At 51.0% G+C, this 26,002-nt stretch overlaps 12 protein-coding genes across 12 annotated transcripts; 4 read left to right on the forward strand and 8 right to left on the reverse strand.

The window, feature by feature from the left end:
* The first annotated feature begins 67 nt into the window (after positions 1–67).
* BD324DRAFT_631301 (hypothetical protein) lies at positions 68–1,141 on the forward strand. The gene is made up of 4 exons (XM_022016419.1): positions 68–327; positions 388–409; positions 479–687; positions 769–1,141. Exons 1-4 carry the CDS (start codon positions 299–301, stop codon positions 878–880), a joined length of 372 nt encoding a protein of 123 aa, XP_021869864.1. The 5' UTR covers positions 68–298; the 3' UTR covers positions 881–1,141.
* A 302-nt stretch (positions 1,142–1,443) lies between these two features.
* Positions 1,444–3,000, reverse strand: BD324DRAFT_72485 (AAA domain-domain-containing protein). The gene is made up of 6 exons (XM_022019227.1): positions 2,794–3,000; positions 2,636–2,739; positions 2,290–2,584; positions 1,974–2,241; positions 1,592–1,869; positions 1,444–1,540 (listed from the first exon to the last, which is right to left on the reverse strand). Exons 1-5 carry the CDS (start codon positions 2,897–2,899, stop codon positions 1,797–1,799), a joined length of 846 nt encoding a protein of 281 aa, XP_021869865.1. The 5' UTR covers positions 2,900–3,000; the 3' UTR covers positions 1,444–1,540; positions 1,592–1,796.
* On the reverse strand, positions 2,997–5,301 carry BD324DRAFT_72477 (hypothetical protein). The gene is made up of 5 exons (XM_022019226.1): positions 4,341–5,301; positions 4,057–4,275; positions 3,857–4,000; positions 3,181–3,799; positions 2,997–3,130 (listed from the first exon to the last, which is right to left on the reverse strand). The coding sequence occupies exons 1-5, from the start codon at positions 5,126–5,128 to the stop codon at positions 3,059–3,061; spliced, it is 1,842 nt and encodes a 613-aa protein (XP_021869866.1). The 5' UTR covers positions 5,129–5,301; the 3' UTR covers positions 2,997–3,058.
* An 11-nt stretch (positions 5,302–5,312) lies between these two features.
* Positions 5,313–6,777, reverse strand: BD324DRAFT_631306 (ER lumen protein retaining receptor-domain-containing protein). The gene is made up of 5 exons (XM_022016420.1): positions 6,277–6,777; positions 5,968–6,225; positions 5,813–5,897; positions 5,750–5,760; positions 5,313–5,638 (listed from the first exon to the last, which is right to left on the reverse strand). Exons 1-5 carry the CDS (start codon positions 6,525–6,527, stop codon positions 5,602–5,604), a joined length of 642 nt encoding a protein of 213 aa, XP_021869867.1. The 5' UTR covers positions 6,528–6,777; the 3' UTR covers positions 5,313–5,601.
* Positions 6,778–6,940: 163 nt separating this feature from the next.
* Positions 6,941–11,763, forward strand: BD324DRAFT_631324 (hypothetical protein). Its single transcript, XM_022016421.1, has 19 exons — positions 6,941–7,030; positions 7,088–7,185; positions 7,244–7,410; positions 7,465–7,554; positions 7,603–7,666; positions 7,718–8,043; positions 8,093–8,219; positions 8,270–8,500; positions 8,552–9,038; positions 9,088–9,251; positions 9,298–9,584; positions 9,634–9,759; positions 9,810–10,448; positions 10,498–10,624; positions 10,676–10,872; positions 10,920–11,056; positions 11,104–11,215; positions 11,268–11,411; positions 11,471–11,763. Coding segments are annotated over exons 1-19 (3,744 nt in total). The 5' UTR covers positions 6,941–7,028; the 3' UTR covers positions 11,690–11,763.
* A 10-nt stretch (positions 11,764–11,773) lies between these two features.
* Positions 11,774–16,019, reverse strand: BD324DRAFT_72669 (hypothetical protein). The gene is made up of 6 exons (XM_022019228.1): positions 15,133–16,019; positions 14,488–15,083; positions 14,199–14,439; positions 13,861–14,150; positions 13,726–13,824; positions 11,774–13,679 (listed from the first exon to the last, which is right to left on the reverse strand). The coding sequence occupies exons 1-6, from the start codon at positions 15,861–15,863 to the stop codon at positions 11,959–11,961; spliced, it is 3,678 nt and encodes a 1,225-aa protein (XP_021869869.1). The 5' UTR covers positions 15,864–16,019; the 3' UTR covers positions 11,774–11,958.
* Positions 16,020–16,086: 67 nt separating this feature from the next.
* Positions 16,087–17,353, forward strand: BD324DRAFT_631336 (small-subunit processome). The gene is made up of 5 exons (XM_022016422.1): positions 16,087–16,200; positions 16,244–16,560; positions 16,611–16,821; positions 16,867–17,036; positions 17,090–17,353. Exons 1-5 carry the CDS (start codon positions 16,179–16,181, stop codon positions 17,321–17,323), a joined length of 954 nt encoding a protein of 317 aa, XP_021869870.1. The 5' UTR covers positions 16,087–16,178; the 3' UTR covers positions 17,324–17,353.
* On the reverse strand, positions 17,354–18,510 carry BD324DRAFT_631337 (hypothetical protein). Its single transcript, XM_022016423.1, has 2 exons — positions 17,706–18,510; positions 17,354–17,649 (listed from the first exon to the last, which is right to left on the reverse strand). The coding sequence occupies exons 1-2, from the start codon at positions 18,255–18,257 to the stop codon at positions 17,482–17,484; spliced, it is 720 nt and encodes a 239-aa protein (XP_021869871.1). The 5' UTR covers positions 18,258–18,510; the 3' UTR covers positions 17,354–17,481.
* BD324DRAFT_631343 (hypothetical protein) lies at positions 18,492–20,085 on the reverse strand. Its single transcript, XM_022016424.1, has 6 exons — positions 19,714–20,085; positions 19,561–19,653; positions 19,417–19,503; positions 19,098–19,285; positions 18,993–19,007; positions 18,492–18,947 (listed from the first exon to the last, which is right to left on the reverse strand). The coding sequence occupies exons 1-6, from the start codon at positions 19,756–19,758 to the stop codon at positions 18,656–18,658; spliced, it is 720 nt and encodes a 239-aa protein (XP_021869872.1). The 5' UTR covers positions 19,759–20,085; the 3' UTR covers positions 18,492–18,655.
* A 152-nt stretch (positions 20,086–20,237) lies between these two features.
* On the reverse strand, positions 20,238–22,701 carry BD324DRAFT_657196 (putative MFS transporter). The gene is made up of 14 exons (XM_022018858.1): positions 22,295–22,701; positions 22,220–22,228; positions 22,142–22,164; positions 22,004–22,105; positions 21,775–21,962; positions 21,665–21,724; positions 21,506–21,618; positions 21,413–21,461; positions 21,223–21,369; positions 21,127–21,178; positions 20,951–21,072; positions 20,767–20,896; positions 20,601–20,730; positions 20,238–20,548 (listed from the first exon to the last, which is right to left on the reverse strand). The coding sequence occupies exons 1-14, from the start codon at positions 22,495–22,497 to the stop codon at positions 20,344–20,346; spliced, it is 1,533 nt and encodes a 510-aa protein (XP_021869873.1). The 5' UTR covers positions 22,498–22,701; the 3' UTR covers positions 20,238–20,343.
* A 170-nt stretch (positions 22,702–22,871) lies between these two features.
* BD324DRAFT_72994 (hypothetical protein) lies at positions 22,872–23,654 on the forward strand. Its single transcript, XM_022019230.1, has 3 exons — positions 22,872–23,350; positions 23,405–23,488; positions 23,541–23,654. Exons 1-3 carry the CDS (start codon positions 23,159–23,161, stop codon positions 23,604–23,606), a joined length of 342 nt encoding a protein of 113 aa, XP_021869874.1. The 5' UTR covers positions 22,872–23,158; the 3' UTR covers positions 23,607–23,654.
* A 90-nt stretch (positions 23,655–23,744) lies between these two features.
* Positions 23,745–25,743, reverse strand: BD324DRAFT_72987 (hypothetical protein). The gene is made up of 2 exons (XM_022019229.1): positions 25,636–25,743; positions 23,745–25,586 (listed from the first exon to the last, which is right to left on the reverse strand). The coding sequence occupies exon 2, from the start codon at positions 25,565–25,567 to the stop codon at positions 23,840–23,842; it is 1,728 nt and encodes a 575-aa protein (XP_021869875.1). The 5' UTR covers positions 25,568–25,586; positions 25,636–25,743; the 3' UTR covers positions 23,745–23,839.
* Positions 25,744–26,002: the final 259 nt, after the last annotated feature.

The raw sequence follows: 26,002 nt of genomic DNA on the forward strand, positions 1-26,002 counted from the left end.
TTAATGGCCGAGATAGGCATACAGTCGTCTGTTGTAGTTGAAATACTCGTATGGCATCTTTGAGTGTCTATCCATTCATCTTCCATCTCATCGTACTGTGCTGGATCCCCAAGTTACACCAAAAGAGGAGCATAGTAGCTCGAAAGACCACAACTGGCATTGTTCCGTGCTTACACACGACTGAGAAGCTTGGCGATTTCCAAAGCGACTGCCAAACTCTGTAGCGCCCGTCTCGAACTCCGTTATCTGGACTTGGCTGGTGTCAATCCCTTCTTGCCCTCGTTTTGACCGACCAACCATGCCAGCACTCAAATTCTGTGGTGAATGGTGCGTTTTCATCATCTGCACCGCGTCTCTCTACCCGTCGTGCTGACTTTGACATGCCAGTAACAACCTCCTGTACCCAAAAGTGAGCTGCACCCCTATCTCAAGGACAAAGCCTACATGACAAACAATCTTTACTAATCATGATCTTCAGTCCGACAACAACTCCAAGATCCTGCTGTACCAATGTCGGAACTGCAATTACTCTGAGAACGCTGTCCCGGAGCCAGGAATGGCTCCATGCGTGTACAAACATGATTTGTTGACAGTGGCGAGGGAACAAGCTGGAGAAACCAAAGATTTGGAAACGGATCCAACGTTGCAACGGAGCGATATACAATGCCCCCGGTGTTTCAATAATGGGTGAGTACTGGTCTTCTTCCTCTTTCCTCTCATTGAACGTACGTACATTTGCTGTCTTGCTCACACAAACAACCTTCGTAGCGCCGTATTCTTCCAAGACCAAGCCCGGCGTATAACGACCAACATGACACTCTTCTTCTCCTGTGTCAATTGCAAATTTCTATTCAGAGATCCAAAAGTCAAGCAACGATAGACATCATTGGCGGGAGAAGGAGCTCGGACCGGTCGGTCGAGCGGTTAAGTGTACTTGTTGTATTATAATACGCAGCGACTTCATATTTACATACTGCATCCACAGAGGCATAGGAGAGATGGCCACAATCTTCACTGCTCACTTCCGATACGTCAGCGCGGCTGCAGAGGCATATGGTGGACTGAGCTTTTTGCGTGACGGTTTGCTTAATGACCACTTCAAGTGGCCAGCACAAGATCACGCTCATCTTCATGCAATGCATGTAAAATTATATTGATAAAGGTTTTTTAATACAACTGTTAACGGCAGTGCTGAACACTACGCGTTCTCTAATATTAGACGTCCAGGCTGACTTGCGCTGTCCAGCTTAGAGCCAAGCCCATCTCTGGTGAGAGATGTGTCCACAGGCATCCGGCTGCTCTCCTTGTCGTTCTCCTTGCGGGATCTTCGGACAACCGGAACAGTCTCCGCCCTAGATACCTCAAGAGACGCCTCTTTCGGTTGCAAAATGTCCTTCAATGTCCGCACTTCCCCGTTTTCTTCAAGATGCTTGATGAATGCTTTCCAAGTGTCTGTACCGCCCGCAGGAAGATGATCCGCCGCCCTGTATCCTATTTTAGCTCGCCGCAGCGTCTTCGCATTCCCAAGTATCACCAGACCCTGAAAAACAAATCAGACTTCTTTTGAAGCGGTCCGAGTCAACAAACTTACACGTTTCGCCCTAGTGATTCCCACATTCAGCCGTCTCCAATCTGCCAAGAACCCAATGAAGCCTCCTTCATTCGATCGAGTCGTACTGAAAATGATGACTTCCTTCTCACGACCCTCGAAACCATCCACAGTCTTAATTTCAATATTCGATATTTCCTGTGCCCTCTCTCTGCCCAGAGTCTCGCGCATGCCTCTGAGCGTATCGCTATCCCCGTGAAGATAGGCAGTGAGTAGTCGAATTTGACCCGCATACGGCGCGATGATACCAATGTCCTTGCCTTGAAGAGCCTAATTGGAGCGTCAGCAGACCATCACTGTAAACCCGTACGCTATACTCACCGGATTGTTCAGCAATAAATCAGTCACAACGGCGGCTACTTGCTGAGCTTCTCCGTAATTGACAGTACTCTTGTCGTCCGATGACATTTCAACGCTGTCATGATCCACGAACATGACATTGCGTTTCTCGCCGGATGTAGTGGTCAGATACTTGGAGACTGGCGGATCAAATTTCTTCAGCGGCTTGCCGGTGATGACACTTGTCGTTCCATTTTTCAGCTCGCTGTTGTAGAACTGCTTGGAGGCAAACGCAGCGATCGAAGGATGCATTCGATATTGAGTATCAAGCATGACCGTAGAGTCTTTCAAGTCTTTTCAGATTTCAGCTGAGTCCCTGCACACGATTTGAGCGAACTCACATTGCTCGTGAACCAGTCGCTCGAACAACGACATGGATAGACCGCCAAACTTGGCAGCATCACTGGTAATGACTGGAGGTAATTGCTTGTGATCTCCAATGATGGCAACTTGAGAAGACTTTAGACACCGATCAGCACAAGCGGGGCGGCACGAAATGCTACCGCTTACCCCTTTCATGAATGGAATCAGAGAAAGAGGCTCAGTCGCCATACTAGCTTCGTCCAAAAAGACGATAGGAAAATCAATCTGTCCAAGAATTCGAGACCCGGCAGCAGAAAGGCAGGTCGTGCAGATCTGTTGAAACTCAGCGAGGTCGTTACGAAGCACTGAAGCATTGCCACCCACAACGTCGGCGTCCGCCAAAACGTCCTGAGCTATAGCCTGTTTCAATCTGGTAATCTTGGCCAGCAATTCCTTTCCCCTTCGATGAGCACCAAAGTCAAGCTTGCCTGCGAAGCCGGAGACTGTCAGCATCCTGCACTGATAATCTCATATCAACTCACCAGCGTCGATCTGCTCATAGATCCGGGCTCGTTCCTGTTCAAAAGATTGCATTGTATTGTAGATTGGATGATTTTCCGCCATCATGTCGTAAGTGTACTGCAGCATCGTCACGGGTACTTTGTCCGCAGAACCGATACGTAGAGCCTTGACACCTTTCGCACGAAGTCCCGCGAGGAGATTGTCGACAGCAACATTTGTGTGAGCAGTGACGAGGATAGGATGTGGTATTTGCCAGTGTTTCTGCGATCCTGTCAGTGATTGACTTCATGCAATCCGATTCACCTTGAGCAAGTTGATCGCCTCAATAATCACTCTGGTCTTGCCTGTACCAGGAGGCTAAGGCGATTGTCAGCCATAGCGGTCGCCTTGCAGCTCGAGCCCCTTACACCCTGAATCAAGCTCAATTTCTTGCTGAGCATCATGGCTATAGCTCGGATCTGACTTGGGTTGAGACTTATCCTGGGATCCCCTTCGCACCGGACAGGATTTTCTCGCAAATGTCGTCTGATCCAAGATTGGATCTGCTGATTGAAGTAAAGCAAGTGTGACTCGTCGGGCTCTGGCGCCCGATACAAGATTGAATGGGTCGAGTTGGCGTTCTCAATCTTGGATCTCGAAGTGACAACCTCAGCCCCGATTGAATCGTTTTTCTCGGGTACAGGGAGAACATCCGTCGAAGGCGTGAAAGGCATCGCTCCAGCACTGGCATGGTATGGCACAAATCTCTCCTGGAACGCTCGGAGCAAAGAATGTCGTAGAGCCGTTCCGTGTAACGCTCTTTCCCTCTTGATTATTGGCTCAGGTTCCTCTCCACTGCCCTCGTTTTGCGGAGACCTTTCTTGACTGGATGGCGCAGTATGAGGAAGTGGTGCCATGACTTTGCGGAGGTCCTGGTGGACCATGTAGAGTGAAGTCTCTGCATCCTCTGCTATAGGGTCCAAGTTCATCAATCGGATCGCTTGTCTCTGCACTTTGTAGACATGGTCTGACATGCCCATGTCCATCCTGAACGACGAATAAGTCAGCAGTTGCGCTTTGTCTGCCCGTTAAGTTTGAGCTGACCTGTATTGAACTGGCGGCATCGTCTCAAAAGAAGATCGATCGACTCGCACTCTGATGAAGTTCCTGCCTATTGAGATGACCATACCGTGTATAGTGCTGGAGTCGAGCGGAAGTTTGGTGGAGATCAAAACAGATTTACGCAATCTGAAGGGAGCAATGTGAGCTAGTGAACCCCTCAGCAGCAAGCGTCCGAGACTCACTCAAACAAGTGCCCGGGGAGATCGAGCGGGTTTCCTTGCTTATCGAGATGTTTAAAGTCAACGTAACATCCAGATTTGGGTTGAACAGGCGAGGGTACCGGATGCAACCGACTCAGCGTCACTCCGAGTCGTTGAAGCTGGTCTACCGGAGTCTCGCGCAGTTTACGCTTGTATCTCGCTTTTTCTTCTTGGTGCTCTGCATCCAGGAGAGGTTCGAAGCTGAGCGAGTGTCAATTCTTTTAAGATTGCTCCTCGGCTCGGCCATTAAGATGCTCTGTACTTACTAATCAGTGTATTTGTCCAACTCTGAACGGAATGTCACGCCATGATCCAATCTGATCATCGGTGGATCCTCTCTCCGACCAGGCAGATCAGGGAACCATTTATCTCCTTCAGCCTTTTCTGTATCCCTCCCTTTCTTATCCACACCGCTTCTAGACCTCGATCTCCAATTGTGCCTGACCATTCCAGCATTGATAGAACCTGTTTGAGGATCCCTTGAATAGGCGTACTCGTCGACAGGTAAAGGATCGAATTTGGGGAGAATCTTTCTTCGCTCCGGTCGTTTGGGTATCGGCGCTCTGATATATGTACCTGTATCCATCGTCGAGGAAGAACTCTCTGCAGTAGAGGAAGAGTCGAAATCGATGCCATCTTCCAGCTCGGCTTCTTCGTTCATTCGTTTTAATAGCCACTGATCCGTTCCTGTAATCCTGCTGCTACCTGTGGCCCTAGTATTCCGAGGGGTTTCAGCGAATTGGGAGCAAATCCACGCGGGATCGGGCTCATGTACTGGCGGGGGTTTAAGATCATCGGGATGGCGGACATAAATACCGACACCATTATTGAATCTGGATTGATCTGAAGGATGATGACTCGGGCGAAATCCAAAGCCTGATCTTCCATCGGGCCCCCTGTATCCTAAAAGATCTGATGGATCATGCAGGTCGACTCGATGGCTCTGAAAATCCTCTCTTGCCGGTGGCGGATGCGATGAATGCAGAGCTCGACAGGTTGACGGTCCCGCCAGTCGATAAGTTTGCCGCCGAAGACATGCTGCACACGATACCATAATGGAGGAGGAGGAGGATGAGGAGAGGAATGGGAAAGGGATGAATGAAGGAATCAAAGAGCGTCAGGTCTCAATCTTCCATTTGCAGCTGTCCGATGCCAGACTCGATGGTCTGAGCAGCTTGCACAATGCTCCGAGAGTGAGATGTGTCGAGTGAGTGAGGGAAAGTTGATAACCAAAATTCCTGGAACATTGCAAAAAGAGCTTAAAACGGCGATCGAGGCGTCGAGTGGCATTCTGTTGTCGTTTAGACATCCTATCGTATCTCTGGCTGTCATTCTCACTAAAATCTTGCTGCTTCGAGACACATTGACAAGACAAACAGACACAGGAAGAGGATGTAAGAGCATTTCATGTTGATGATTGCCTGCATGTTGCACGCTTTGGTGGCGCACTGTAAATTTCCGAGGCATAAGACCAAGGCACGACGCCATCAACTACATTCTCTTCTATGCATGCTTTGGGTGTGTGGATCAAGCTGGCAATTCAAACTTTTGACCTCTGAGGACTCTGCAGCGTATTGGTCAGCAATGTGTTCAAGCGCAAGGAAGGTTGAGAATGAAGATCGATCAAAAGGCAAGGCCTTAACAGATGCCAATTCTCCACGGGGCCACGACTCACTTTGTAACGTACTGAGATCCGAATATCAGCTGATGCACGCCTTCAGATCATTAATATACTTACAATGTATCCAAAGTCAGCGTAGATACCAGTCTGGATCAGACCTGCAACGACAGCGATAGGGTCGAAAGCCCCTTCCGTGAAGTATCTGAGAACGGCTTGGTCAGTGATCGCCCGATTCCTCAGGCTCCATGGTCACGCTAGCGGTGCCGACTCACCTGTACATCCAGTTGGGGATATACAGACCTCTATAGAGGCCCAAAGCTGCGAGGTAGTGCGTGGTAATAGTCTCCGCCTCGCCTGTACGTTGAAGCATGAACAGTTGAGGGAGGATAGCGACTGATTCGAGCCATATTGAGAAAGACCAGATGACTTCGACGGGCGTGAACTTGTAGTTGAAAATGAGCGAGAGGAAGAAGACTGGAACGAGGAGGTAGGCGAGTTCAAACGTGTCAAGGGAAGCATCGTGTGTGGGTCTGGCACGTCATTTCAGCTGAAAACTCCAGTTCCAAGTCCGCTCGACTCACCTGAACTTGACCTTCATGAGATACAAAGTGTACGCTGAGCTACCGATGAAGAACAATTTCATCAATGTGTTGTACACGCTCATATATGGTCCCGTCACCAGATCCAAATACCGCGTGAGGAATACAACGAGGTACAAGACCTGAGTCTTATATGAGATTCCACGACATGATCGAGAGGTGGTAATCTTGTGTATAAGGATGAATATGGAGACGAGATGGGACAAGTCACCCAGGAAGCGGAAAATGTTCATGGCGGTTATGAGAAGGAGGAGATGATTCGAAGCGGTAAATGACGAGAGAGTTGCGAGAACGAAAGTGAGATCAAGTCCGAAGTATATCTAGCAGAGTTCCATGAAATCCTTGAAGATCCAGAGAGGTTGGTCGATTAGAGCCCTTCCCCGCTATAACGAGCCCTCACTTAAGGCCTTGGTGTCTGTCGTTAATCGTTCCCTCGTTGTCGCTGCCAGCAGTAGTGTTCTAGAGCTGCTTCTCCATGTGCTCCGACGCGCTGAGGTGGAGGGTCTCGGAGGGCGGAGGGGGGGGAGGGGCTTATTCGGAGTTATCATTCAATGTGGCAGTTCTGGGCCAATCGTCCGAGCGGCGATCACCGCCTATGGGCTTCTATACCGAGCGAAGATGCCAGCAGCTCTCTCGATTGTATGTTAGTAACTTTTGACAGCTGGTCGCCGCACAGTAAAGTCTACAGAGCACTGACTAGATCAACGTCAGAGCAGGTCTGAAAAGACAGCAGGATGTGAGTGTAGATAAGGCTCAGCGCTGTTTTGGAACCTGTACTGATCTTCATGCCCAGGTCTACCCGACCGAAGATCGTCTCGGACGAGATTCAGTCAGTGTCACTGCATAACGCTATACCGATACAGTATCGATTGTACGGGCTGCCATTCCTTGGTGAGCGGGATCAGGCTTCTTCTGCTGGTACTCTTCCTGACCCCTCCTCCGCAATTAGCACTGTATCCACTCCTCGCCTACGCCTACTATGTCAGATATGATGATTGGGTGAAATCTGTCGAATGGTCATTCATCTACTGCGTGGCGCTTGGTGCTGGACATGCACTGAGTTTCCTCACTACCGCCTGGAGCAGTGGAGTCAACTCAGTCATCAGCTATACAAAAGTAGGCAAAGCATTGTTCTTCCAGGTGGTCAGCGACTTATACAAGACATTGTAGGCATCTTCCCTCGACAAGGCCAAGAAAGTCCGAGTGGTTCCCAAGAAAGGAAAAGGAAAAGGGGAGATTGTATCTTTGGACAAGCAACAAGTGAATCCGGCGGATTCTAAGCTCGCGACTTTCTGACACCAATGCTAGGTGCCCCGGTCAAAGACTCCAGCCTATTCATTTACGTATCAACGGGACACTTATGTTTGGAACAGTGAGTCACTAGCATTGTCGCAGGTATAGCGTTTCGCTTATACTTTGCCAGCCTCTACATCGGCCTTCACGCGTATACCTTATCCTTGCGATGCTTCTCCCGAGTTATCCACCTTTCAATCCTCCCACGGAATCATCACTCACCCGTCGGCGACATCCAACGAGCCTTCTCTCGAAGCTCTTCACGCCACCTATGGCAAGAACGAATGTCACATCCCCATCCCGAAGTTCACCGAGTTGTTTGTCGAACACGCCGTGGCTCCATTCTTCGTCTTCCAGATGTTCTGTGTTGCTCTGTGGTGCCTGGATGAATACTGGTATTATTCACTGTTTACGGCTTTCATGTTGGTCGTCTTTGAATGTACCGTGGTTTTCCAGGTGAGCTAGGCAGTCCTCTTCAGCCGGCAAAAGCTCACACATTCCGTAGCGAGTCAAGACGTTGACCGAGTTCCGCACTATGAGCATCACACCTTACAATGTCTATGCTTTCAGGGATGGCAAGTGGATCGAAATCATCTCTTCGGAGCTTGTACCAGGAGACTTAGTATCCATCGGTGAGTTCAGACATCACAACTCGAATTTCCAAGCTCACGCCCATCGCCAGTCCGCACCAAGCCTGACTCTGGCATTCCATGTGACCTGTTGCTCCTGAAGGGCACTTGTATCGTGAATGAAGCCATGTTGTCTGGTGAATCTACGCCTTTGTTGAAGGAGAGTGTCGAACTCCGGGAGGGTTCAGACAAGCTGGATATGAATGGTGCAGACAGGAACAGCGTCTTGTTCTCCGGTACCAAGGCCCTTCAGGTCGAGGCCGCGACAGAGGGAGACATCAAGAGTGAGCAGGAGCTAGTAAATTTCGGCAAGATCCTGCTGATCTGGTTCCTAGCTCCTGATGGTGGCTGTTTAGCTGTTGTCCTCCGAACCGGATTCGGCACCACCCAAGGTCAACTAGTTCGGACTATGATCTTTTCTCAGGAGCGGGTATCTGCAAACACCTTTGAAGCCTTCTTATTCATTGGTTTCCTGCTCATCTTCGCCATTGCTGCCAGTGCTTACGTCTGGATCAAGGGTGAGTCAGCTACTGGTTTCCCTCTCTATTCAGCTGATACATGTCCAGGACTCGAACGAGGCATGGCCAAGGGCAAGCTCTTGTTGGACTGCGTGCTTATCATCACCTCCGTCGTCCCGCCGGAATTGCCCATGGAGCTTTCTCTTGCCGTCAACGCCTCGCTGGTCGCATTGCAAAAGTTTGCGATCTTCTGCACGGAGCCATTCCGTATTCCATATGCTGGCAATGTCGACGTATGTTGCTTTGACAAGACTGGAACTATCACAGGAGAGGATCTCGTCGTGGAGGGCGTTGCGGGCATGAGGTGCGTCGGCTTCCTCTTATTGACTTGGTCCGAGCTGATGGATTTGCAGCTCATCTGACCCCAAGAAGCTTGTTCCAGTCACTGAGACCAGTCGAGACACTACCTTCACTCTTGCATCCGCTCACGCTTTGGTTTTCCTGGAAGACGGCACAATTGTTGGTGATCCGATGGAGAAGACGACCTTGGCGGCCCTAGATTGGAAATTGTCCAAAGGTCAGCTGAACGCCCGATGTTAGTACTCATGCTGATTTGGATGTAGGTGATCAAATCACACCTAACTCCAAGGAGAGCCAGCACAAGGCTCAAATCCACGTCCGCCGACGATATCAATTCTCCTCAGCCCTCAAGCGCATGTCAACCATCTCTGGCGTCACCACGTCGAACGGTAGGACCTGGATCGCGAGCGTCAAGGGAGCTCCTGAAACGCTCAAGGCAATGTACAACTCTGTTCCTAGTCATTACGACGAGACTTATCGATACTATACCCGACGCGGAAGCCGAGTTTTGGCCCTGGGAACGAAGAGCATGAAGATCTCTAATGACCAGGTAAGTCTTCAATACAGTGCGCTGCAGTTGCTGATACTGAGCTCATTAGATCAATCACGTGTCTCGTGACGAAGTTGAATGCAACCTTGACTTTGCCGGATTCCTTGTTTTCCACACGCCGCTGAAGCCGGACGCCGTCGAGACACTCAAGATGTTGGCCGACTCTTCCCACCGAGTGAGTCCATCTACCAGCAGAGGGATCTAAGAGTTGACCCCTCATCTTAGTGCATCATGATCACTGGAGATAACCCTTTGACCGCCGTCCACGTAGCAAAAGATGTCGAGATTGTTGACCGGGAGGCTATGATCCTCGACTTGAAGGAAGGTACCACGACAGATGAGCTCGTCTGGAAGAATGTCGACGAGACGGTTGTGATCCCTGTGGATCCGTCCAAACCATTCGACCAGAAATTGTTCAAGGAGTACGACATCTGCATTACTGGAGCTGCTCTGAAGCAATATGAGACCCGACCTACCGTCCTGGACCTCGTCAAGCACACTTGGGTCTATGCTCGAGTTTCACCTTCTCAGAAGGAATTCATTCTCCACACTCTGAAAGATCTTGGATTCACGACGTTGATGGCTGGAGACGGTACGAACGATGTTGGAGCTCTCAAAGCTGCTCATATCGGGGTGGCTCTGCTTGATGGAACGCAAGAGGATCTGAAGGCTATCGCCGAGCATCAGAAGCTGGAACGAATGAAGAAAGTTTACGAGCAGCAGTGCAAAATCTCAGCGAGATTCAACCAGCCTCCGCCTCCTCCTCCTCCAGCACTCCGAGAGGCTTTCCCTGATTTGGTCAAGACTCAAGAAGCTATCAAAGCTGATCATGCAAAGGCGAAAAAGGCCAACCCTATGGAGAAGGTCAGTCTATATATTCATTCGAATTCTGAACCAAGTTGACACGTAATAGTTCGATCTCGCCGGTCTAACCGCCAAGCTTTCCGAAATGGACGATGATCAAGAGGTACCCCAGATCAAGCTGGGAGATGCGTCTTGCGCCGCTCCATTCACCTCAAAATTGTCAAATGTCTCTGCTAGTGAGGACTTGACACTGATATTGTATGCGTCAGAGCTGACTGCGCACTCAGTCACCAATATTATCCGTCAGGGACGATGCACGCTCGTCGCTACTATCCAAATGTACAAGATCTTGGCACTCAACTGTCTCATCACGGCATATTCGCTCTCTGTTCAATATCTTGATGGAATCAAGTTTGGCGACTATCAAGTCACCATCTCGGGCATGTTGATGTCTGTTTGTTTCCTCTGTATCTCGCGTGCCAAGGTCAGTTTTGTCCTCTTCTTGCTTTTGCGTAGCTGACAGTAGCTAAGCCCGTGGACAAGCTGAGCAGGGAACGACCTCTGGGCAACATTTTCAATCTCTACGTACTTTTGAGCGTTTTGCTGCAGTTTTCCATTCACATTGCGACTCTCGTGTATATCACCGATCTGTCCAAATCCGTCGAAGAGTGAGTCGAGCAAGCTTACATTGTACATCCGCTGATCTAGGACGCAGTCTGGGCCAAGGAAGGGATCTCGAAAAGAAGTTTGAGCCCAGTCTACTCAACACCTCTATCTATCTTCTTGGTCTATCTCAACAGGTCTCAACATTTGTCCTCAACTTCCAGGTGAGATTCAGTCCAAGTCGTTTGGAACTCTCGAGCTCATCCTTTACCTCAGGGTCGACCGTTCCGAGAGGGTATCCGCGAAAACCCACCTCTCTACTGGGGATTGCTCGGTGTCAGTGCAGTTGCCTACGCAGGGGCCACCAATTTCGTACCTGAATTCAGCAGCTGGCTTCAGTTGGTCGAAATGTCCACCTCGGTGAGTCGACACGCCATCTCTTGCTTTGCGGTGCTCAAACTAATCTGCGAACCTCTTAGTTCCGAACGAAATTGACAATCTCCATGGTTGTCGACTTTGCCGGCTGCTTCATCATGGAAAAAGGATGCAAATATCTCTTTGCGAGCCTCGAGCCTGTCGAGTTTGTCACCCGTGGAAGAAAACGACGTGAAGCTCGTCGGGCTCTGGAAGAGTCGGCAAAGGCACAGAACGGCGGTGCGATGCCTGAGCTATCTGACGTTCTGAAGAAGAACCAGTAAGATAGCGTGCTAGAGTCGGGCCTGTGCTAGATTTCCATCTTTTTTGCGTCATGCATGTCTTTTTCCACTTTTGATCTGCGTCCAGGGATAGGGAATGGTTGAATACGTTCTTCTTAGTTTTGGAAACTGACTATGCACAAATGCTGAGACGTGAGGTGTCATTCGTGCTAGTGCTAGTGGTGCGATACAAATGTGATTTGTGGGGGACACCTTGTCCCGTCTATATGCTTGTAAATATTTTTCTTCTGATAGCCATTCTCGCCTCAATCTTATGCCCCTTTCGAAGACGCAGAGCCATTCTTCTGCGTTGATGAAGAGTCTTGCACGTCGTCATCCGTCACCATCGCCTCCGCCGTCGATCTTTCTTCACCACCCGTCATCCATCCGGCGACACTCTTGTGGACCATCATCAAACCCAAGACGACAGGGAGGTACCATAGAGAGACGAAGAATACCCTCTTGGCCGTCACGTCATTCGCGACTTTATAAAACCTCCACGCTTCTCGCAAGAAGATGGCATTGGGCACTGCCGAGGTGAAGGCGAAAGACCAATCTACTGAACCGGACAATGGTGCGAGCCATGTGATGGGGAATAAGAGGATTGCGTGCCTCAATGAGACGAGCGCATTGAGCCGGGGTGAAAAGACTGATAGCATGGGATAGCCAGATAGGGCGTAGGAGCCTCGAATGAGGTGAGAGAGGGCATTGAAATGAGGGAATTGCCAGGAGAAAAGGAGGAAAAAGAGAGTGTAAGCAGTCAGGGGATTCGGCGTCGTGAGAGCTGTAAAGTCCCAAGGGAGAGAAGGAAGATAGTACGAGATGGGTTGAGTTGTCGTCGGCAGCAGGGATCCGCCAGTGGCTGTCCAACCCATGAGAGGCGTAATAGCCCCCACGACGGCTCCGACCCAAGTATTGGCCACGCTGAATCTCTTCATCGGCGTGTAGATAGCGGCATAAAGTACCAGATTACCCATGCCCAGCGCGGCAGTCGTGGGATTAGTCCCGAAGAGGAGGATAGTCCCACCGAGAATGGTACATACGACGCCAAAGATTGCAGCATGGAAAGGGCTGATCCGACGCATTACCAGCGGTCTGACTCGAGTCCTGGGTGTCTGAGCGTCCAAAGGCGCCTCGAGAATCTGATTGAACGTGTTGGCAGCGGCGGAAGTAAGGAAAGTCCCGATAGTGAGACTGAGAAGGAGAGGTAGATCAGTCGGTAGGGGCGATAGCGCAAGACCAGTCGTCGCAGTCAGTGTCATCAAGATCGAGAGGTTCCGTTTGGACAACTGTGAATACACATTGAGTCTTCGGCGGAGAGTCAGTGGAGAAACTGGTCGGTATGACTCTAGAGTGGCTGAAGGCGCAGGCACAGGTGGCAGATCGATAGCTTCCATCGGGGGAGGCGCTATGGATGCAGCACCCCAGACTGTGTGCTTCTGAAGAGATGTCTGAGGCCTTCCGGTGTCAGGCAGAGTGACTGACTGCTGGGAGGGGGACGTGCTGCGCCTCGACGGCCTGCTGTGCAGCAATCTCCTCTGACCAGATGAGAATGGACTTGAATCTTGACCCGAAGTCGACTTCGCAACACCGCTTGACCCCGAGGATGGCTTTTTAGATACTCTCGGTTGAGGATTGACAGTGACGTCGACCTGTTCCTTTTCAACCGCATCCTCTGAAACGCCTTCCTCTTCCGGTGCCGGCGGTTTCCCTTTCGATGCTTCTTCAGTCGCCTCGACGCCAACAACAGCGGGTTCACCAATCTTGGCCATTTGGCTCTCTACCATGCGTCTGAATCGACCATCTTTGCGGGAGATGAGTTCGTAGTACGATCCGTCTTCCGCAACCGATCCTCCTTCCAGTAACACAACTCGATCAGCTTGTGCAATTGAAGAGAGACGATGGGCGATGAGGATGACGGTCATATCGGACGCATCGAAGAGGTTGTCAAGGGCAGTATTGACAGCCTGTTCAGACTCGGAGTCGAGCGCACCTGCAAAAGTCAGCCAGTGAACACATAAAGCATTTATTTCGCTTACTAGTCGCTTCGTCCATTAATAAGACCGCTGGATTGCCGACCAAAGCTCGAGCAATAGCAATACGCTGTCGCTGACCTCCAGACAGACTGTTCTTTGTGACTGTTACCAGTCAGCTCCGCCTCTTCCTCAGCTTACTGATAGTGTCGTAGCCTTCAGGAAGATTGTCGATGAAATCACAGTGAGCCACCTTGGCAGCACGAGCGACTTCCACCCGAGTAGCGGTCGGATGCCCATATGAGATGTTCTCGTGGATGGTACCTCCAAACAGGACGGGGTCCTGGGGCACGACTCCAATCCTTGCTCGCCATGATTCGGGTACATAGTCACGGATATCAGTCCCATCGAATTTGACTAATCCGGATGTAGGGTCATAGAATCGCAGAAGAAGAAGCTGGATTGACGATTTGCCGGATCCGCTACCACCTCTGAAAAGCGGATCAGGAACAGCACGATTTGCATGATTCTGGACTCACACTAGAGCTACACGCTCGCCCTTTTCAATCTTGAGGTTGAGATTGTCCAGGACTTTGACGTGAGGTCGCGAGGGATACGCGAATGAGACATCTCTGAGCTCAATGGCACCGTCGTGAGTGTTATTACGAGGCACAGGGGCTCCAATCGAAAGCGGGATCGGGGAGATGGTCTCATGCAAGCCAACGATACGTTGCGATGCCCCGACACCTTTCATGAGTCCGGTGAAAAATCCAGAGAGCGCTGGCGGCAGTGAGCATCACGGTGCAAGGTCGGAAACGATGAACTCACTCTGAATACTCCATTCTACCCAGTGAATGTAGATTAGAGATGCAGTCATGTCTCCAACCGTGATTTGTCCCCGAGACATAAGGTATCCTCCATACAACAGTAATCCAATCAATCCAACATCTCCGAATCCTTCGGTTCCACCAGAGAACAGGCCGTTGGCTATTGTCTCTCGTTTCTGAAGTTGATATACGCCGTCAACCTTGGCCGCGAATCGAGCTTGCTCCGCCGGCTGAGTATTCGAAGCAGTGATGGTTCGATGAGCCGATAATCTCTCTTCCGCAAGTTTTGACATCTGACCCATCGCTTCTTGAGTCTTGAGAGACAATTTTCGAATATATTTACCATAGAAATACGAGCTGGCAGAGACTGGAGGGACGACCAAGAGCATGAACATGGTAAGACTTGGGGATATGTACCACATTGCTGCGGTGGCCGATGTAGCTCCGAGGACAGCTTTCACTCCTTCTCCTAGATTTTCGGAGAGCGACTGACCAACGAGGGATGTATCTTGACCTAGACGGGATAGAGCATCACCTACTCCACTCTGCTCGATATGAGAAGGCGGGAGAGCGAGGAATTTGGCATATGTCTGGTTTCTACGACACGAATGAGCACCAAGCTGATTTCCTGGGGTAATTTCCTCACCTGATCATAGCAGCTGTTCGCTGTCCAGAAAGTCGCAATGCTATGCTCTTACCGGCATTTGCAGCTGCTCCTAAGACGAAAGTCGCAGCCATGAATGCCGCTGCCCAATATAGGTCCAAGCCGAGGAACATGGTCTGAGCCTCGCTAGCAGGATTGAAGAAATCGATAATCCGGCCGGAGAAGTAAGGGAACGCCAGACCAGTAGCGGTCGTGATGACCAGGCATCCGAAGCCAGCTGTCAGTAGCCTCCATTGTGGTTTGGCAAGCTTGATCAATTTGAGAATGGAAGCCGAGTCTGCTGCCAAATGAGGCTCATCTGATGACTTCTTGATCTCGGTCGATGGGGAAGCGGTTGTCGTGGCTGCGAAGTCTGTCGGTGGCGGAGTTGCAATCGCGGTAGAAGATGCTGAAGCGGACGAAGATGGAGATGGAGGGCTAAGGGCTTTCTCCTCCCTGCCACTTTCTCGCTTTATAGGTTCATTTGATGATGGGGATGAGTGAAATCGAATGAATGGGAATACCCGTGGGGCAGAAAGTGAGGACGAGGCGGGCCGTAGAGGGGCACGAGGACTGCCTGAGGTATATTTCGACCTTGATACAGTCGAGAACGGGCGGCTGACTGGTCGATGAAGAACGAGCACAGCTCCAGGTCTCAACGCCTGCCATTTTGAAGTGGTCGAACCGGGACAGACGATAGATCGAGCCAGCCCGAGCCCTTGAATCATAGCCATGGCTGGCGCTTTTGCTCTCCCTCAACTCCGACTGATTGACAAGCCTTTATCCTTCCCTTATCAATCGTTCTGATTGGCCCATCGCTGCTTGAGCTGCTCGATGATCAGCCCTCAATCACAAGTGTCAATATGAGAGCGAGAGAGAGTGAGAACCGAGACCGATGATTCCGAAATTTCAACTTTTTTTTTCTTTTGGGACCGCTGGAAAAGTTGTGTCCGACATCATCCATCCATCCATCCATCCATCCATCCACAAGATTGACCATTGACCATTGACAACATTGCATACCGGTCAAGCATAAAGCAGCGATCGAGATGGTCAAACCTACGTTGAAGAGTGAGTCATCATTCAGTAGACCTGGCTGATCAGTATTCATCAGGCACCTTTGCTCGCCGTAATCACAAAGAACGGGCTCAACCTCTGCATCGACAACGACTAGGTCTGTTGGAAAAGCACAAGGACTATGTGCATCGAGCGAGAGACTACAAATCGAAACAGGACCGTATAAAGAAGCTGAGGGAAAAGGCGGCATTCAAGAACAAGGATGAGTTCTACTGGGGAATGGTCAAGGGGAAGACGAAGGACGGGGTGGCAATCGCGGACAGGGGGAACGAAGCGCTCTCGGTCGATGTTGTCAAGCTATTGAAGACGCAAGATGCAGGTTATATCAGGCTGCAGATTGCAAAGGACGAGAAGGTGAGACTTTCGTAAGATCTCGAAGAGGATTGAACTGATCCCATCCTCAGACTATTGGCAAACTTCGGCGCGAGCTGGAAGTCACGGCTCCCGGAGCAAGCTCGAGTGAATGGGACGCTGCAGCGGAACTGGCAGAGGTCGAAAAGCTTGCAGAGATGGGAGTCGTGCTTCAACCGAGGGAAAGTCAGAGCTCTAAACGAAAGGGCAAAGGTAGGGCACCGCCGACGGGGCATGTCCTTTTTGCGGATGGCCGCGATGAGTGTGAGTTCGATCCAGGGGGAGACTAGCATGAGCTGAGGATCTCAGTCGAAGCCGAGTCATCAACCGCCCTACGACCAATGGTGACAAGCACAGACACAGGTTCTGAGCAGGAGCCGCTGGACCTGGGTTGGGTGAATGATACGCCAAAGCAGAAGACAAAGCCACAGAAAGAACCAACCGTGGATCCGGAGCCAAATGCAGAGGAGGAAGCAAGAGTGAGCTGTGCTAATTCCTAAGACATTCTCAAACGGCAACTGACACCTTACAGGCTCATCGAATGTCCCTCCTCACATCCCTTTCTGCCCATTTGAACCGGATAAAACAGCTCCGACAGGCCGAGCAAAAGTTGCAAGCTACCAAATCTCTGATGGGCAAGGGAGCAGCCAGAAAAGTTAGGAACGCAGGCTGGGTGGAAGATGACTCTCAGCATGAGGACAGGAATGGCGAAAGAAAACGTTGGGAGGGCAAAGTATGGAAATGGAAGTTGGAGCGGAAGAGGTAGACGAGCATTTTGTTTACGCCGACCGGAACACCTTTATGACCTTTTCACGATGCACGCCTTGCAGGTTTGCCATTTGACACTACGGAAACATGGAATGGTGCTGGTCCACTCGTGATCCGAGAATCTTGTTGTTCATCTCCCGGTGCAATCAAATCTATCTAGCATCTCGAGCTCGCTATCTGATCTCTCCGTGCTGAAATCCTGGCCGAAGCCTGTCTGAAAGAATCCCGCCTAGGATTGAAACAGAGATTGTCTATCCAGTCCCCATGAGGATCACGTTGCTTTTTGGACATCTTGTATTCTGGAGGAAGTCGCCTTGCTGGTTTCTGCGAGTTCCCATCAGCCATAGACCTCAGTACACTCTACTCTACTCTGAACTCACCTGACGGGTCCATACCATGATAGCTGGAATATCTTCGTCAAATATCTTGCCGTAAAACAAGATTTCACTAGACGCCCTCGCGAAGCTCAAGGCGGTAGACTCGTCGTATGTGTCCTCTGGTATGTAAGAATCCGGCCTCACCCCTACACGTCGGCGTTTACTATTCTGCAAGTCGATGACGCTGAGACGGACCGAACCTCGGTTTAGAACCGTCAACCTTCTAGCAATCTCGTAGATTGCCCAGTCAAAGTCAATTGTCGTAGATATCCATGGACTGGGACCATCTCTGCCGAACAATGACCAGTCGTCCCAACCTCCAAAAATATGATCCACCATGTATTCGCAGATACTCGAGCTTCGTTTCCACTCATAATCGTATCGGAGGTGTCCATATCTTTTGTGGAATTGAGTCTTGGACAGATTGTCAAAGCGATCTTGCTCGGCGATGAAGCCCTCTTCCGCCTCGTATCGGGATAAAGAGGTATGGTCATGCACGCGCAGTACGATACGTCTGCTTTCGAGGTCGTCGATAATGCCCTGCACTGACCACATTGTTTGGATGGGCCAGCCGCTCGCTAGGCCAGCAGCGATAAATACAGGTCTGGCTTTTTCCGGGTACTGCTTTCACAAGACCTTTTGACGAACATCAACAGGGCAAGATTTACCTCAGAGCCGGGCTACCAAGATGCCTTGAAGAGTCCATTGGCGTGAACGGTGTTTAAGCAGGGCAAAATTGGCACTGAGAACAATAAAGGCAGAGAGACTCATTTGGAATGTTCAGAGATAATGCATTGTTTGGTCAAGCCACCCGGCATGCATGCACACTATCATTATACTTCGTTCATCTCGTCAAAATGCGCTGACATAAGGGACTTCTTCTGCGTGAATACTGTTGTAAAAGGGTCGTAAAAGTGTCCATCGACCTGGCCCACGTGTAATTCTTTTAGGCCCTACACTGAGAACAGGAGAGCGCCTGCGATTCCGACTACTGCGGCGACACCCTGATGAACAAAGCTGTTAGGAATGGCGGAGCCGGTGTTACTGGCGATACTAGTCGTTGCGGGGGAATTTGAAGCGGACGCAGACTGAATCACGGTGACTACCGTCGTGGCTTCGGTGGACTGCGTTTGTGAAGTCACTTGAGCGAGTGTTGTAGGTGGAGTGTTGCTAGCGGTAGAAGTGGAAGTCACGATGACCTCGGATCGGCTTGTCGAGGGCGCATTGCTGGTAGTGCTAGAGCTTCTGTGAAGGTCTCAGGTCTGCCTCTGGCAAGGTAATTAGACTCACGTAGAGGCAGAAGCGCTGGATGCAGTTGTCGTCAGTGTGGTTTCTGAAGTGCGTGCAGGTGCAGATACGGAAGCACTGAGAGCTGCTGACGAAGAAGGTACCAACGATTCAGAGCTAGTCACAGTGCTTGATGTAGAAGCGGCAGTGTCCGTTTCCGTGGTAGAGGCAGCAGTGCTCATGAATGAGGCGAGGGAGGACGATGTCGAGCTTCCACTTGACGAAGTCGCGGTGAAGGCCTGTCCGGCCTCACATTGGTCGCGGAAATATTGCTGTCCTTCATTGGCTTCGGCGGTCTGATTGGAGGAGAGAGGGGTGTAGGAAGAGGATTTGGTTCCGACAGATGGGAAGAGGTTAGATCAATTGGGGCGAAGGGGGAGGCGTCGTTGTCAGCTCATTTACGGCAGACAGCCTGGAGGTGACTCACGGGACAAGACCCTCCCAGGCAGCTCAAGAGATATCCCGATACCATGGGGTCAAAGCAAAGGCATGTCACGTTGGAGGAACTGCATTGCTAAGAAGGTCTGTCAATTCCTGCCAAGATAAGGCGACCTGTCAAATTCAGACTCACCGATCCAGACCTCGTCGCTGCGTCATTCAGACAATTGACCGCACAATTGGGTACTGAAGCACTCTGTCTGAAACGCAAAAGTCCAGCTTGGACCTGTGAAGGAACGTGTCAGTGGAGCGATGCAGTACTCGACGGAAACGTATTAAGACTCACGGTGCAAGCCACCGAGGCGGCAGTGAGGATGTGAGAGAAGAGCATGCTGAAGAATGGAATCTATAGCGCTGTGGATCTGTAGAGAAGAGGTGACAATGAGAGGTGAAGAAAGAGCGAGAGATAGAGGAGATTTGGGCGATGGAGAAGAATGGATCAGATGGTCTGGCCCAACTCTTGTTTCGCAGTAGTTTTCGAGGCACAGTGGAGCTCAAGTGTGACAAGTTGAAAGGACCTAATGACGTTCTGATCAAGGGGAAAGTTTGAGAGTCTATTTGGGCTCCTTTGACAGGGAAGCGTGTGATTTATAGGCCAAGTCGACGATGCCAGCGATCCAAGATCAGAAATGGTGCTGCTCTCTCTGAGGAATGTCTCTAGCTCAACTACCATTTGTCTCTCGCCGCATAATAATTTTAAGACTTTTCATCCGGATCATCGGAGTTTCAGGAGTGGCACTGAATATTACGTAACTAGAAAGGGTGGCGAATCCTTTGTGGCGGTTTAGATACCGTCAGACGAAGAAGGCAGGGGTGTCGCGCAGCTGGTGCAGCGACAGGACATGCACCTCGTACACAAACTGCAGAAACTATGACATTGGGACATTCGACTTGGACTCGGTGGAAGATCAGGCCCCTAGTATCCTACATAGCGCCAACCAAGAGCGATCTGCTCGTCAGAGATTCCAAATCTCATAGCGGATTCAGCTCTCGCTCCACCGGCATCGAGCTTCTTGTTCTCTCGAGTGACATAGATCTTGTAGCCAGTGATGACACACATGAACAAGATGTTCACAGCGAGGACCATACCGAATCCAGCGTAAAAGTGGGGCGGTCGGTACCTTTACGTAGAGGTCAGCTGCACGACAAAACTGCTCTCGTCAGTCCACTGACCATACGTATGATCCCCAGATGTTTGAAGTGCCCCCAATGGCATTGATCAAAGCCAGACCGGCAGCTCGCTTGGGGTAGGGTCGAGCGACGTGCAGAGAGAGGGTATTGTAGATGAACAATTGAGGAACGACTGCTTGTCAGCGGAAGTTTCCACTGATCAGCTCACCGTTCGATACTGGAGTCCACATGATGGCAAAGTACCGCGCTCCAACATTCAGAGTTGCGATACTGATAATGTAGATGACAACGCCGATGCTGAGGCAGATCATGAGGGGGATGTAGAGCTTGCCGTGTTTCTACGTAGCCCAAGTCAGCTCCATAAGAACTCAATTCTGACAAGTTGCACTCACATCACTGTAGTAACTCATGGCGTAGAATACAAAGCAGGCGAAGATATAAGGTGGGCAGGTAATACACAATGTGATGATGCTGTTGAAGCCAAACGAGTTGAGAATAGTGGGGAAAAAGTTTCCTGCAGGTTGATAGTCAGTTGTCTGGCGCCTCTCGATAGAGCCACCCAGCTCACCGACAGTGCCCATAGCTTGAGACATCATCATGCAAAAGATCAGGCAGTACACCTTGGAATCATCAGTATGAACTGAGCGCATGAGTGATCACTCACCTTTGGGTCGGTCAAAGCACTGAGGAACGCCCTGGTAGTCGACATGTCTTCTCGACCTTCAGCCGCGCCGGCCTCTTGCTCCAAACGCCAAACAGCCAGAGCCCGTTGAGTCGGACTCAAGATCTTGGCGTTGTGGGGGTATTCGGGCTAAGATGGCGATCAGCTTATCGCACGGCAGATGTAAACGCACCATGAAGCAGGCGAAAATGCCTCCGAGACCAACGGTGATGGACCCCTCACTAGGTACATCAGCAGAGAGCTCCGACCACTCTCTTCGACCTACACTATGAATAGCCACTGCCAAGCTGCGAGTCCGTGTTTGCCTGCGAGCTTGAGAATACCGGCTGCGACCAGACCACCAAATCCGTTGCCCAACTGCTGACCAATGAAGAGTGCCTATGGACGGATCAGCGTATTCCTCCACGACGTTGAAAAGACCCACGGCGTATCGCTTGCCGAGTTCCTTCTTGGTATACCAGGCTGAAAGGTAATATAAAGCACCCTTTTGTCCATCAGGACGACATTTCCCTGCCTCGTGCCATCTCTACTCACGGGGAAGAAGACTGCCTCACTGGCACCGAGCAGCACTCGGATACCCAACAGAGCGCTGTAGCTACTAGCGGCCGCTGTGCAAGCGGAGATAGTACCCCAGAGCATCACAGCACAACAGATGTACAGTCCTGGTCGGGAGACTCGTGAGATGATGTAGTTCGAAGGCAGCTGGAAAGGCAGATATCCGACTGTGTTGAGTCTCAGCAATTACCACGCCGATTCCGCTCACCGTAAAGGATTGAGATGGCAGTGGCAAAGTCTTGAGTTGACATCTTGAGATCCTCCATGATACCTTGTAGCTTACTTGCGGCCAAGTTTTGACGATCGATATCTGAACGTGAGCAGGGCGCATCTCGGTGACACCCACAGTTCAAGATGTAGAGAGTCATTCTTCAGTCGAGTCAGCACCAGCTATGCGCGCGTGCGTGCGCGCGGTTGAACTCACATAATGGGCCTGTGGAGGCAGTCGTCAGCATATATCCTCAAACTAGCCCATTGCTACCCCCTCGTTCAAACTCACAGAATAATCATGTCCATCTTTCTGACCATCTTCTTCTCCTCAGCATCGAGTTCCGCCTGGGACATGCCTTGGAGTTCCTCAGGGAGGATGGCAGTAGCGTGATTATCATGTTTGAGTCTGAGGTCGTCTGTCATGTCGATCTCTTCTTCCCGTTTGATATCCTCTCCAGGATTCGTAACGTGAGCAGGCTGAACAGTGGTCATGGTGTTACCGCGGTGTGGGTCTGATGGCCAAAGAAACGCTTCGTCAACGCGCGACTTGGTGGCGAGAATGGGACAAAGAGAAGAAGGGGGGGCCTCAATCGGGGCTCCCACTATCCCGATACTTGTACCCTGGGATCCTGGTCATTCTCCATTCCCTCTAGCCTCTAGGCTCCCGAAGATTATCGGTCCCTTGTCGGGTCAGTTTCCGACTTTTCTCATCCGATTTTCTCGTCCGGACCGGGGGGGTGTCCAAATCCATCCCTTCCCTCCTCCCAACACTTGGCCTTGGCATTTTTCGGTCCGATCCGGGGCCGAATGTGGCGCATGCGGGGTCAAGGTCTGCACATATCGTACCATTGATTCGGCACATATACCGTATATTTATTGACCAGAGAACGTCCATTGAGATCCCATATAGGCGATCACAGCTTGGTGAAACGTACAAGGAGTTTTACCCAGCTTTCCGGGACTGCAGGTCTGTCCCTTAAACATCCTTCGGATAACGCAGATCCAGGGGAACGTCCTTTGATAGTACTGTAGCTCTACAATGGAGAGCGTGAGAGTGACGAGACGATTCAGGTATACAAGCTCTCATGAATATCTGCTGTGACTTGATGCACATCTCCTCATACATCACACTGCTATTGAGTTCTGGTCAAGCATGAGATACAGCAACCTCTGCATCCTTCTCGCCTCGCTCGGCAGTGTAGGAATGGCTGCCGCCCTCGATGGTCCAGTCGCTACCCCTGGAGGAGACGGTCCTGAACCCTCTCATCTCCTTGGAGTCAGAGCGCCTGACGCTTCTACTCCTCAATGTACGTTCGACTGCCTGGCAAAAGCCAAGTCCAATCAGGTGAGTCTCTTCATCGACCACCATTCCATCTCAGGAGGGTTGACTTGCGAACAGACCGTGTGCAAAGACGACGATAGTGAATGTATTTGTGAAACGACTGCCGATTTGTTGAAGGAATGCCTAGGGTCATCTTGCACAGTGAGTGACATCGGATCGAGAAGCTCGCATGGCTGATATTTACCCTCTCTAGCCCGAGCAGATCCCAAATGCCAATGTATACCTCCACTGGTACTGTGAAGGCGCCTGGACGAAGTAGACCGTCGAGCAGCTTCCTTCCTTCGGGGTCATACATGATCTAGAGATCGCTCGCATCAAGAAATGTATGAGCTCATCTTTACATATTTGACGCCCGTGGGACTACGTATATGACATGAATGCTAGTGTATCACCAAAAGAGTCCGTCAGAATAAGCCCTCGCCTATCAGCCCCTAAGCAGCCTGACGTACTCCACTCGGAGACGGTAATTCATATCAAGATCTCGGAAGTATGTCAATCGTCTTTGTCTAGCTTGCTCCGCCTCCTGTCCAAGCTTTGGGTCAATGAGGGTGTCCGGACAAAGTCTTCGGGCTGACTCACTCCTTCCAGGTCGATGCCACCATCGAGTGCGGGCTCTCGTCGCTTGCCCTTACAAGCCTTAGTTGCTTTGTCGATCCCAACCTTCTCTTCATCTGCATGCTGTGCATCTTCGCCTTCGCCTTCGCCTTCCATCCGAGCCAGGACCTCCGCGCCTCTCCAGACTCCCCGAAGACCTCCAGATTCGTCCTCATCGGGCAGGGTTACCAGGCTCGGAGTGTAGCCATATCGCCTCCGTTGGCAGTGGGTCTCAGCTGTAGGTGTGCGAGTCTTCGAGTACCCAGAAGAGGAGTTTGAAGAGGAGAAGGCAAGTGGAGAGCTGGATCGAGCGTGAGGCATATCTCCATCGAGCTGCGAGGAAAGCACAAATCGTTCCGGTTGAACCGACTCTCGTACGAGACTTGACATTTCGACGACATCGTCCACGCCTGGACTCGGAAAGCCAAAGTTATCCAGAGGCCTCTGAGCAAACGGGGCACCCCAATCTGAGACGTTCCAGATCTGAGCTAAAGCTTCATTTCGTTTCGAGCCGCCATCCTGTACCATTTGGGACCTGCCGCGAGCCTCCTCAACAGATGAGAAGATGTCTGAAGAATCTTCCAGGCCAACCTGACTGGTCCCAATCAAGCGCTGGTTCGAAATCAAGAGGCGTCCGCAAGTTGGAAGCTGAGATCCATCGGGTAGCTCCTCTGCTCTGTCTGAAATAGCTTCTTCATCAGTCCTTAAATGTCCATGTGAACCCTCATTTTGCCGAACCTCATCGGTAGAAGACCCAGGTAAGTCGGACTGCGAGGAGACAGGCTCGAAAGGTACAGATCGGGTGTGAGTGTTCTGCCTATAAGGAGTCGACGGACGCCCATGTACCGAGCTGCCACCTTGAGGTATCCATCGACCTGCACTGGTGGCTCTCTGGACAATTGGAGTTTTAGATCGGAATTTACCGCTGGTAGTCCGGGAGCTCTGCATATCAGAGGTGGCCACACTCCTCTTCATCCCGTTTCCGGTAGAGCGGGACGGGCCTCGAGAGGATGCACTGTGTTCAGACCTCTGTGTCGAGTCATTGAGAGGCACACTGAAGTCCTCGTGGGTGATGGACTGATGTTGATCCATTCGCTTCGCATGCACCGCGCTTTGATCGTGGAAAGACCTGCCTGTCATTTCAGACCCGGACGATGAGCCAGGCTTGATTGTTGCTAATGTGTCCCGGTACCGGTACCCCTCATCGCCCGACGATCTTGACGTGAAGGAGGAGGTAGCAAAGTTGACAGGTACGATCACCTCCTCGAGACCTGGGAACAGAGTTTCTCCTCCCGCACTCCTGGTTACTGAATGTTGTCCGTCTGTCGAGTATGAGCAATCGATGTTGGGAGCTCGGGCAGTGTGGAAAAGCTTCGGCTTAGCGGTGAGATCGAATTCAGCGGTCTGAGGGATCTCTTCTCCTGAACCACAGCGAAAAGAAGGACTCGCATTGATTGCGGGCGGGGCAAAGAATCCTGTATCGCTAGGATCCGCCATGGAGGAGACGGGCAAAGAGCTTGTCGACGTTAGGTCGGAATCTTCCCCAAGTCGAGCGGGGCGAGATGGTGTCGTGAGAACCGTTCGAGAAGCCCGAGAATACGCCCCCGCGCGGGGAGTGGAATGCATCCCGATGCTTCCCTAATACAGCATGAGATGAGCATGTGAATGTGAATGCGGAAAGTCGCAAACCTCACCTTGCTACCTGTTCGAGCCTTCTTCTTCCTCGCTGGAGTAGCTTGCATACCCATACCTGGCCTTCTTTTCAAGTTCTCATGGTGTCCGTGTGGTGATTGACGTTTGGGCTGACGTTTCCAAGTGAATAGACCAGAGGCAGTAACCGTACCTGTGGTCCTTGAAAGCTCTCTGGTCGCGCTGTTGGTCACAGCTTCGGCAGCAACAGGCTTGGTCTTCGGCAGCGGGGGTGCCATCATCACCACCGAAGTTTGATGTCGACAGCTTGGAAAGGCGGATGACGGGCAGGCAAGGTCATGGCCGAGATCCGACATCCTCGACATCTTTGATCTCGAGATCGGAGAGAATTCACTCCGCTGTAAGTCTTGT

Source organism: Kockovaella imperatae, assembly GCF_002102565.1.
Source record: "Kockovaella imperatae strain NRRL Y-17943 chromosome Unknown BD324scaffold_10, whole genome shotgun sequence".
Lineage (NCBI taxonomy): Eukaryota > Fungi > Basidiomycota > Tremellomycetes > Tremellales > Cuniculitremaceae > Kockovaella > Kockovaella imperatae.